This window comes from Raphanus sativus, chromosome 4 (genome assembly GCF_000801105.2).
Source record: "Raphanus sativus cultivar WK10039 chromosome 4, ASM80110v3, whole genome shotgun sequence".
NCBI classification, from domain to species: Eukaryota; Viridiplantae; Streptophyta; class Magnoliopsida; order Brassicales; family Brassicaceae; genus Raphanus; species Raphanus sativus.
Window position 1 is genome coordinate 17730217 of NC_079514.1, and position 11686 is coordinate 17741902.

Below are 11686 nucleotides of genomic sequence, written 5' to 3' on the forward strand. Positions count from 1 at the left end.
AAGTTTAATTTTTTAAAATAATTATTACATAATTTGAAATTGAATTTTATCCCTGAGGTATAATATATTTTGTCAGTAATGGTTCAAAGCATTTTCGATATATATTATATTTCAGTTTGGTTTGTTTTTAGTAGTATTGTATAAGTATAATACTATACAATATTACTATATTCTATATAATATATAAAGTTATGTGTTATTTGTTTTAGAAAGTAAATTAGGCCCAAGGTAGTTAAAAAATAGTCAAATCTTTATGTATGTGTATATGATTTATCTACCTAATGTTATTCGTACTAATAAAATCAATATGACCAATGAAAGTATACTGATCAATTTAAAATGAATTGTATAGGGTAATTCTAGTAAGATTAATATTTTTAGTATTCTTAGTATCTATCTTATTTAAATCGATATGTAATAAATGTGAAACTATATATAGAATTTAGACAAAAAAAAAGAATTGTATTTAAGGAAATACATCAATGCAAAGTTAGACTATGGTACGTATTATGTATAAGGAATGAGACATTTAATTTAAATATATGAGGTCCACCTTTAAAATCTACATAGAAGAAGTTGTAATGTTTCTGATTTAATAAGATAGATGTGTCTTATCAAAAATGGGAAGAGTAAATCTAAGCCATCGAAATGGGACATAGATCAAGACTGATATAAAATCCCACCACTTATGTGGTTTAGTTAGGATGAGATCCACTAGCTACAATATAATTTTGTTTTAACTAGTAGAATTTAACCAAAAGATGATAGAGTTAAAAAAAGTGTCTTAGGAGAAGAAAGTGACCTAAAGGATAATAAAAAGATGAAATGTGACCTGAGATGTAATTTTTTTTTTTTTTTACATAGACATTGTAATGGCCCCAAAATCTCAGGATTGGCTCATGGTTGGGCTCATGGTTGTTTCCTAGTTTTAGGAATACTGTAGTAATTCGATTTTCTGCTAATATTTTATGAGTAGGAGCTAAAGAAGGAAGACGACGCTTAGATCCAGATTTAAGACAGGAAAAAGATAATATAAAATTCCCAGTCATTAAAAAAAGAAAACTGAGAAACGTTGACGAAGATGCTCTCCTGCATTAACTCCCAATCCCTTCTTCTAACCCAAACTCCCACTCGCTTCAAGCAAAAACCCTCTCAATGGGGAAGCCAACCAAGTTCAAATCCCCGCCGCTGCATCGCGTATTCATCAACTCCCACGGAGGCGACTTGCTCCGCGACGGATTCGTCCATGAAATCGGGAAGGCCCTGAGAAGCATCAAAGTCAACGCGTACGCTGATGAGCCAACTGGTGAAGAAGTTGTTTTCAAGAGGATCGAGAAGTCGAGGATCGCGATCGTAGTGTTCTCGAGTAGGTACACTGAATCGAGATGGTGCTTAGAGGAGCTTGTCAAGATCAAAGAAGGAATGGAACAAGGCAAACTCGAGGTGATTCCAATCTTCTACAAGCTGGATACATGTGCCGAGCTAGAAGGTGGCTCCGGCCTCAACTTGTTGAATCCCACCATGCGTGGTTTTGATCCTGGAAAGGTCAAGATCTGGAACGAAGCTTTGGATTCCGTTTCGTGCATGATGGGATATCACTTGTATAACAACAGGTAAAGACTCTAGCCTTCGTGATTGCTGACTAAACGTATTTGAATCAGTGAGCTATAGACACTGTAATGGTATCAATTAAACATGGGAAAGAGGGTTTAAACGTGCATTTTTTAGATTAAAAGATTCCCTTACACGGTCAAAGTGTCTCATTGTTTTTATTACTATCCATTTGGCAGTGATGAGTCCAAGTTTATCAGTCGCATTGTCAAGGATGTGAGGAGAATATTGATCCAGGTTCCAAAAGCAGAGCAACTTAACGACTCACATGATTCACTGAGTGAACAGAAGAAAGATGAGAGTGTCCTAGGTGAAGCAGAATCAGTCAAGGATGACATTTTCCTTTGTGAAGCAAACGAGAAAGTTGAAGCAGTCAATGACGAAGAAGTTAGCACAAGCTCTACCTTACTGACCTCCTACAAGTATAAAATGTTCATCAATTTCCGGGGAATCGATCTCCATGACGGCTTTGTTGGCCACATCGTGGAGGCCTTGGAAAGGGTTGGATTCAACGTCTATGTTGATGAAGATGAGTTACAACCAGGAGATCTTAGTGAGCCTCTGTTCAAGAGGATCGAGGAGTCGAGGATTGCTATAGTAATCTTCTCAAGCAGGTACACTGAATCAACTTGGTGCTTAGATAAACTGGTGAAGATCAAAGAACGCATGGATGCAGGGAAGCTCCTAATTATTCCAATCTTCTACAAGCTGAAGCAATTACAGGTTACACAACTGGAGGGAAGTTTCGGTATCAGGATTTGGAATTTTTGGAGGAGTCGTAGGGAGTACCGTGTCATTAAATGGAAGGAAGCTTTGGAGTGTGTTGGAGGCTTGAAGGGTTTAGTAATTGAGGAGGACCGGTAATACAAATTTTATTATATAACTTTGATGCTGATACTACTTAATCATTGGGTCGCATTTATTGTTTTCTTTCTCTTGTTTGACAGTCTTGAGAGCGAGCTCATTACATCCATCGTCAAGGACATCGAGAAGAAGATCGAGATTTCGTTGCAGGAAAGAAAAAATCAATCTTCTTTTTCTTTTACAGGGAGAGAAGAAAACACTGAATTGCCCACAGGAAAAGGAAAAAAACTTGAAACTTATCTCAACCATCGCCTCTTTGGAATTGAGCTACGTATGGAGCAATTGGAGCAGAAGTTAGAGTTTGATCGCGACGAAACTCGAATTATTGGAGTTGTTGGGATGCCTGGTATTGGTAAAACTACTCTTGCAATGAGGTTGTACGAAGAATGGAACAGCAAATTTGTACATTGCATGCCTCTTCTTGGTATATGTAAGAAGTCAAAGGACCATGAGCTAGTCTGGCTGCGGAAGACCTTACTGGAAGTTTTACTTGAGGGGAAGTTTCCAGAGAAACAAAAGGAGATAACACATGAATCTGTTAAGGACATCCTGCTCCAGACTAAAGTATTTATTGTCCTCACTGACGTGAGTGACAGGAAGCAGTTAGATTTTCTCCTTGGAAACCTAGATTGGGTTAAGAAGGGCAGTAAGATTGTTATCACAACGGGTGACAGGTCATTGCTCAAGGAATTCGTTGATGATATTTATGTAGTTCCTCTATTGAACGACGAAGAGGCCTTTCAACTCTTTACTTATCATGCCTTTGATGATCAAACCTATAGTCCCTCACAGGGCTTCATGATTCTCTCAAGAAAGTTTGTGGATTACGCCCAAGGGCATCCGCAGGCCCTCATATCACTAGGTACTGAACTTCGTGGGAAAGATGAGGATTACTGGAAACAGAGACTAACAACAGTAACAGGTCGTGACAATGCAACGATCCAAGATGTCTGGAAATTCTCTACTGATCAACTTAATGAGCGGCAAAAAGATGTGTTTCTCGACATTGTGCATTTTTTCAAGTCAGAGGATGAGTATTTTGTTCGGAGTTTACTGGATTCAGGAGATCCTGACGCTACTGATGCCGTGAGTGAAGTAAGAGATCTCGCCGACAAGTTCCTGATTACAGTCTCCGACGGGAAAGTAGAGATGAATGATCTATTGTATAGGTTCGGCAAGGGTCTTGGTTCTCCTTGGCTGCATCGGATGTGGAGCTACAAAGATACATACACTGAAACGGTACGTTTTTTTTTCTCAAAAGAGAAAATCTGATCATGCTTCCAACATTTCTTGGCTTCTCTTAACCTAACTTCTAGAATTTTGATAGTAATTTATGAAAGAAAACTGTTACCTGGAATGAAACACAATCAGTGATATTTATCTGCAAGGTAATTGTTAGATTGGATTATGAATATTTTCAGATAATATGAAAACACCATTAATAAATGGTTTAACTTAAAATAAATAAGAAAGTGGAGAGTTTCCTAGATCATACTAGGGTAGCGGATGACACTGCTTCTGTCAAATAGCTGAGACAACAAGTTCTCTTCATATGAGATCTAACCCTGCAAAATTATTTTAATAAACTCTTCCTCTTGTTGTTTTCAATATTTCGGTTTCCAGTTTTTTATAGGAATGCTACCAGGAACGTGTTTTGCTTGGATTCTAATTTCAGAGCTTATCTTTTGAATGATAGGTTTTAGTTGTACTGACTACTTACCTTTTGCTCTTAATGGCACACCTTCCGAGCGATGTTAGAATATCAATGTTAGCTTCGAATTTTCTTTTATATCCATAAATTTTAGGATATATGATCCTTAAAACTGTGGAACTTCGTTCAAGATAATTTCTTATATTATTTGCTGACATGTTAGAATAAAATTACTTTATGTTTGCTAAGGTGTTTTCTTGTATCTTGCTACCAGGGAACTAATAGTATGAGAGGTATTTTCTTAGACATGTCCGGAGAGACAAAGAGCTTTCCGTTGGAAAGAATGACCTTCACCAATATGCAAAATCTTCGATACCTCAAGATATATAATTCTTATTGTTCTCGGCAATGTAAAGCCAAATGCAAATTACACTTACCAGATGGCCTTTCACTCCCCTTGGAAGAGATTCGGTATTTTCATTTCATAAATTTCCCTTTGGAGCAACTTCCACCAGATTTCAGACCGGAAAATCTTATTGATCTTAGGCTGCCTTACAGCAAAATTCAACGTATTTGGGAAGGTGTTAAGGTGTGTTTTATTGTGCCATCTGTTTGCAGTTTCTTTTTTATTTTATTTGATGGCTAATAATACTTGAATAGTTTTCCTGATTGGCGGTTGAATTTTGATGACTTTTCTTAGGACACACCACGATTAAAATGGGTAGATCTATGCCACTCCAATCAGTTGTTCGACTTGTCAGCATTGTCAAAGGCTGAAAACCTTCAAAGATTAAACTTGGAAGGCTGCACGGCTCTGGAGGAATTGCCAGTGGAGATTCAAAACATGAAGTCTCTGGTTTTCCTGAACTTGCGAGGATGCATACGTCTTTGGTCTCTGCCAAATATTAATTTAATCTCGCTGAAAACCCTCATACTCAGTGGCTGCTCAAACCTGAAGGACTTTCAACTAATTTCTGAGAGTCTAGAGTTTCTTCATTTGGATGGCACATCAATCACAGGACTTCCTCTTGCTATCCAGAGCCTCCAGAGACTTGTCGTGTTGAATTTGAAGAACTGTGAAATGCTGGAGGGTCTTCCCAACTGTCTCGGAGAGCTGAAAGCTCTTGAAGAATTAATACTTTCTGGTTGTTCAAGGCTTAAGAATGTTTCAGATGTAAGGGAGAGCATGAAACATCTCCAGAGTTTACTTATTGACAGGATCGGAGCAAAAGAGATGCCAAACATCACTATATCCAAGGGCCAAGCCTCTGCAGATAAGTTCATACACGGCCCGAGCGGCTGGCTACAGGGTGTTAATGGAGTATTCTCTCTGCGACGTCTATCGTTAAGTGGAAATGATTTTGTCAGTCTGCAAACTGACATTTGGAAACTTTACCATCTAAATTGGCTCGACGTGAAGAATTGCAAGAAGCTGAGGTCTATTCCGATGCTTCCACCAAGACTTCAGTACTTTGATGCCCATGGCTGTGATTCACTCGAAAGAGTTTCTCATCCTTTGGCCATTCCTGTTCTGACGCATCAGAACCATGCCACTTTCAATTTTTCCAACTGTAACAAGCTGGATCAAGATGCAAAGGACAGTATTATATCATATACTAGTTGGAAATTTCAATTAGTGTTAGACGCACTCTCTAGATACAGTGAGGTATGTGTATTTCTCTCCATAGTTTCAAGTATTCCAGGCTGCATCTGTTGGTATCTGATATTGTTTGGTATTCTTTTGTTTTTTTTGTGCAGAATTCTGTTTTGGAAGCTTTAATTGGAACTTGCTTTCCTGGATGGGAAGTACCGTCATGGTTCAGCCATCAAGCATCTGGACCGGTGTTAGAGTCAAAGCTGCCTCTACATTGGAGTGACAACAAGTTTACTGGAATAGCCCTATGCGCTGTTGTCCTATTTCCCGACTACCACGAGCAGAGGGACCTCCTCTTAGTGAAATGTAATTGTGTGTTTAATAATAAAGACCGGTCTCCTGTCGGCTTTGGTTGCACCGTTGGCAATTGGAGCAAAGCACGTAACACATCACTGAAGTATGAGTCGTCTCATATATTTATTGGCTATACCACTATTCTAAATAGCGACAAACATGGTGGGGAGGATAGTGAAGAGGGTTGTAGTCTTACTAAAGCTTCCCTTGAGTTTCAAGTGACAGATAGTACGAAAGTGGTAGGAAGTTTCAAGATTCTGAGCTGTGGCTTTAGATTGATATATGCATCTGATGAAATGGAAAATACATGTTGGGATCCAGTGACTGCTGTAATACCAGAGAGGATCGAGCACGACCAAGATGAAGCAAAATCTCATGAAAACTTCAGAAGCCATGATGAAATCCAATCTGAGTCTTCCTATGATCCAACTGTGGAAGCCAATGAAAATTTTGTAAGTGAAACAAAATCTGATGCCGAACCTGAGTTGTGGAAGAGCTTGGAAAGCAAGATAGTTGACATTTCAAATGTAGAAAATGACACCACATCGTCTCGAGATCAAAAGTGTTACTTTGGAGTTGAGCTACGACTCAAGCAAATGGAAAAAGTGTTGTACTCAAGGCCTGGAGAAACTTTTATTGTTGGAGTAGTTGGGATGCCCGGCATTGGTAAAACAACTCTAGCAACAATGTTGTTTGACAAGCGTGGGTCTAAGTTTCCAAGACACTTGTTTTTAACAGTGTCTAAGGAGTGCAGACCTGAGCAGCTGCGGACCATGTTTCTGAAGAAGTTACTTGAACACTTGCATCTAAACATAAGCGACGAGACAACACATGAAAGCGTGAAAGCTGAACTGCTTGAGACCAAGGTTTTCGCTGTTCTTGATGACGTGAGTGACAAGAAACAGTTACAGATTCTCCTCGGCAACCTCTCCTGGATTAAGAAGGGAAGCAAAATTGTTATTACGACTTGTAAAAAGTCATTGCTCGAGGGATTTGTTCATGATACTTATTTCGTCCCTCCATTGAAAAACAGAGAGGCTTTTCAACTCTTTACTTATCATGCCTTCGATAAGCAAATCTGCCCCTCAGAAATCTTCATTTCGCTATCCAGAATGTTCGTGGATCATTCTACAGGCAACCCACTAGCTCTGGAATCACTGGCAAGCGTCCTCTGTGGAAAAGACGATGCTTACTGGCAACATGAACTGCAAAAAGTGAGACGAAGTTTCGATATGAAGATGGGAGATGTCTGGGAGTACTCTATTAACCAACTTACTGAGGGGCAGAACAATATGTTTCTGGACATAGCGTATTTTTTCAAATCAGAGGAAGAGTATTTTGTTAGAGGTTTACTGGATTCAGGAAATCCTGAAGCTATGAGTGAAGTAAGAGATCTCGCCGACAAGTTGCTTATTACAATTTCTGGTGGGCGGGTTGAGATGCACGATCAACTGTATGGATTGAGCAAGGACCGTGGCTACCCTGGGGAGCGTAAGCTGTGGAACTACAAAGATATCGACGGCTATCTGGAAAAAAATAAACAATCGGTACGTTCTTTTTTTTTTGAATGAACAATCGGTGCGTTTACTTTCTCTTGCAAAAGGAATCCAATCACGCTTGCAACTTTTGTTGGTTTGTTTAACATAAACTTCCAGCTTAGTTTTTTATAAGAACTAAGGATAAAGATATAGCCTGCATTGAAACACAAATAGTGATATTAATTAATACGTATACATTTTTAACTAATAAGAAAGCATGAAACAACAACAGTAATAGATGAAAAATTTAGAATAAACCAGAGTATGTAAATATATGGTGCGACTTATTTGTGCAATAGCTGATACAAAAGTGGAAAATTAAAACATTTTCTGTCAACAAAAACTTGGGATTGCATGTAATTTTTAAACTTGTTGTTTGCTTTCTTTTAACTTGTTACTAGGGAACTGATGTTGTGAGAGGTATTTTCTTAGACATGTCCGAAGCAACAAAGAACATTCCCTTGGAAAGAATGACCTTCGTCAATATGTGCAATCTTCGATACCTCAAGATTTATGATTCATCTTGTCCTCGACAATGTAAATCTGACTGCAAATTATGCTTCCCTGATGGACTTTCATTCCCTTTGGAAGAGATTCGATATCTCCATTGGGTGAAATTTCCGTTGGAGGAACTTCCACCAGATTTCAAACCAGAATATCTGGTTGATCTTAGGCTACCTTACAGCAAAATTGAACGTATATGGGAAGGTGTTAAGGTAAATGTATATTTTTAGTTTGATGGCTAAAGTAACCTGAATAACTTTTGTGATTAACGGTTGAATTCTGACGGGTTGTCACAGGACACACCACGATTGAAATGGGTAGATCTACGCCATTCCAGTAAGTTGCGCAACTTGTCAGCATTGTCAAAGGCTGAAAATCTTCAAAGATTAAACTTGGAAGGCTGCACGGTTTTGCATGAGTTGCCGGCGGAGATTCAAAACATGAAGTCTCTGGTTTTCCTGAACTTGCGAGGATGCATACGTCTTTGGTCTCTGCCAAATATTAATTTAATCTCGCTGAAAACCCTCATACTCAGTGGCTGCTCAAACCTGAAGGACTTTCAACTAATTTCTGAGAGTCTAGAGTTTCTTCATTTGGATGGCACATCAATCACAGGACTTCCTCTTGCTATCCAGAGCCTCCAGAGACTTGTCGTGTTGAATTTGAAGAACTGTGAAATGCTGGAGGGTCTTCCCAACTGTCTCGGAGAGCTGAAAGCTCTTGAAGAATTAATACTTTCTGGTTGTTCAAGGCTTAAGAATGTTTCAGATGTAAGGGAGAGCATGAAACATCTCCAGAGTTTACTTATTGACAGGATCGGAGCAAAAGAGATGCCAAACATCACTATATCCAAGGGCCAAGCCTCTGCAGATAAGTTCATACACGGCCCGAGCGGCTGGCTACAGGGTGTTAATGGAGTATTCTCTCTGCGACGTCTATCGTTAAGTGGAAATGATTTTGTCAGTCTGCAAACTGACATTTGGAAACTTTACAATCTAAACTGGCTTGACGTGAAGGATTGCAAGAAGCTTAGGTCTATTCCGATGCTTCCACCACGACTTGAGTACTTTGATGCTCATGGCTGTGATTCACTCGAAAGAGTTTCTCATCCTCTTGCTCTTCCGGTGCGGCTGGAGCAGATCCATGCCAAATTAAATTTTTCCAACTGCAGCAAGTTGGATCAAGATGCAAAGGATAGTATCGTATCTTATACCCGGTGGAGAAGTGAGTTAGTGTTAGATGCACTATCTCGATACAACAACGGGGTATGCTTATTTTTATCTATCAGTATTCCCGGCTGCATCTTTTGGTATCTGATCTTAATTGTTTTTTTTTTCTGTTTGTTGCAGGATTCTGCTTTGGGAAATTTCACCGGAACATGCTTTCCTGGATGGGAAGTACCCGCACGATTTAGTCATAAAGCATCTGGACCGGTGTTAGAGGGAAAGCTGTCTCCGCACTGGAGAGACAACAACTTTACTGGAATAGCTCTATGCGCTGTTGTCCTGTTTCCTGACTACCATGAGCAGAGGGCCCGCCTTGTAGTGAAATGTAACTGTGAGTTTAATAATGAAGACGGGTCTTATATCCGCTTTAGTTGCACTATTGGCAGTTGGAGTGATCCAGGTAAAACAGCTGGGAAGATTGTACCATCTCATGTCTTTATTGGATATGCATCTATGTTGGATAACAAGAAACTTGGTGACGAAGAAAGTGAAAAGGGTTGTAGTCCTACCAAGACTCATTTTAAATTTCAAGTAACAGATGGTACGGAAGTGTTACATGGTTACGAGGTGCTGAAGTGTGGCTTTAGTTTGGTATATGCATCCGATGAATTGCGGGTCCAGTCTAGTATACACGGAGCAAATCACTACGGAGCATATTCAAAAAATGGTTGGTGGATCTAAGATTTCTTTGCTAACATCTTTTTTAGTTTTGTCTGAGTGATCGTCTTTGTTCCCTGGTATATCTGGAGGCTTACAATTGGCTGATTGCATGTACTTTCTTGTTTTCCTTCCTTCTTAGTGACAATCTCTAATGTAAGGAGGGAAAAAGAAACAATGAATAGGCGGCTGGATGGTGGGCATGACATAGTTGAATTGCCAAATAAAATGATATCACATGGAATCGTAAGTTTAATCACAACATGTTGATGAGTTGTATGAATCAGACCCCTCTTTTTTTTTTTTGTAAGAAAGATATTACGTGATTGTAGGATCATCGACTTATATGTATATATATGTGTTTACGTTCTTGCAGGCAAGCACTCCCAAACGACCTAATAATAAGTCTCCTGTAACCATATTGAAGCAAATAGGAAGAGAGACACAAGTTCGAGCATTGTCTGTTCGGTTTACTGGGAAGCCTCGGGTTTACATCAGTTGCCATGGAGGTGATCTGTGCATCACTTTTGTCAAACATCTCGTGAATAATTTGACAAATGCTGGGGTCAAAGTCTTCATAGACAACGACGAGAGAATGTGGATTAAAATGAACCAGCTCTACAATAGGATCGAGGATTCAAGGATCGCAGTTGTTATCTTCTCCAAGAGGTACCTAGCTTCAGGGTTGTGCTTGAACGAGCTTGCGAAGATGGACGAGCTAGCAAAGGAAGGAAAACTCTTAGTAATTCCCGTCTTCTACCAGGTGATATCTAGCGACATGAAAAACCTTAAGGGAGAGTGCGGACGATGTTTCAGAGAGATGAGAAAGAGACACGAGGACGAACCCAATAATGTCCGGAAATGGGAGACTTCCTTGATGTCAATGGCAGAGACAATCGGCGTACACTCGGAAATTCACGGGTATTCATTTCTTGGATAATCTTAGTTTGTGAAATCGCAGGTTTTGTTAGATTAGTTTCTCTACGACGTCTAACGTTCAAAAAGACTCATTCTTAGTTCACATTAAAGTCACATTAAGGCAGTTCTTGTTTGTAGGTAACAACGATTTTCATTTTGTATTGATCTTCATCAGTTTCTGTAACTAAATTTTGCAGCATAGATGCCGCTCTTGTTAAAGCGACTGTTAAGGCAGTTCACAGAGAGATAACAAAGATAGCTGGAGGAAAATTCAAGTCCCTTGGAAGAGGATTTATGTTAAGAGCACGTGTGTTCATTTTTGCCTTGTTTGCGGCTCTTCTCTTTAGTCTCTTCGTATCTCCTCTGATTTTCACTGATGCGACATTCGCCGCCTTCTGATACGTTCTTAGTGGATTTGCTTGTTGCTGTCTGTTTATGAGAGTATTTGCAGCGACAAAGACCAGATATACTGGTTAAACAAATGTCTTGTATTACTTGGTTTTTATTAAACAATTGTCTTTGCTTCTTCGTCATTGGTATAAACACATGTAGTTCTCTCAGTTCTTGCTGATGATCACCAGAAATCAAACCTACTAAATTTTTTAATAAGATAAATAAGGAAACAGAATTCTGAATTCTCTGAAGGCTGCACACCAGTTTTTTAAACAATAATGTCGTGTATAGAATTATTTTAGAACTCTACGAGTAATTTTTTTGGATCATCCCAACACTTGAAAAGAATTACAAAGAACCTATATCACATATTATT

The 11686-nt window shown here is 39.1% G+C and overlaps 1 protein-coding gene across 1 annotated transcript; it reads left to right on the top strand.

The window, feature by feature from the left end:
* The first annotated feature begins 989 nt into the window (after nt 1–989).
* On the top strand, nt 990–11445 carry LOC108854054 (uncharacterized). Its single transcript, XM_018627549.2, has 12 exons — nt 990–1613; nt 1791–2471; nt 2559–3714; nt 4401–4715; nt 4827–5792; nt 5885–7621; nt 8014–8328; nt 8413–9381; nt 9466–10009; nt 10142–10245; nt 10376–10920; nt 11115–11445. The coding sequence occupies exons 1-12, from the start codon at nt 1156–1158 to the stop codon at nt 11314–11316; spliced, it is 7992 nt and encodes a 2663-aa protein (XP_018483051.1). The 5' UTR covers nt 990–1155; the 3' UTR covers nt 11317–11445.
* The last annotated feature ends 241 nt before the right edge of the window (nt 11446–11686 follow it).

Excerpts from the sequence above, each read along its gene's own strand:
- LOC108854054 (XM_018627549.2), top strand. The coding sequence starts at position 1,156 with ATGGGGAAGCCAACCAAGTTCAAATCCCCGCCGCTGCATCGCGTATTC. Across the intron at positions 2,472-2,558 it reads TTAGTAATTGAGGAGGACCG|TCTTGAGAGCGAGCTCATTA; the intron begins GTAATACAAATT and ends CTTGTTTGACAG. Across the intron at positions 10,246-10,375 it reads AAATGATATCACATGGAATC|GCAAGCACTCCCAAACGACC; the intron begins GTAAGTTTAATC and ends ACGTTCTTGCAG.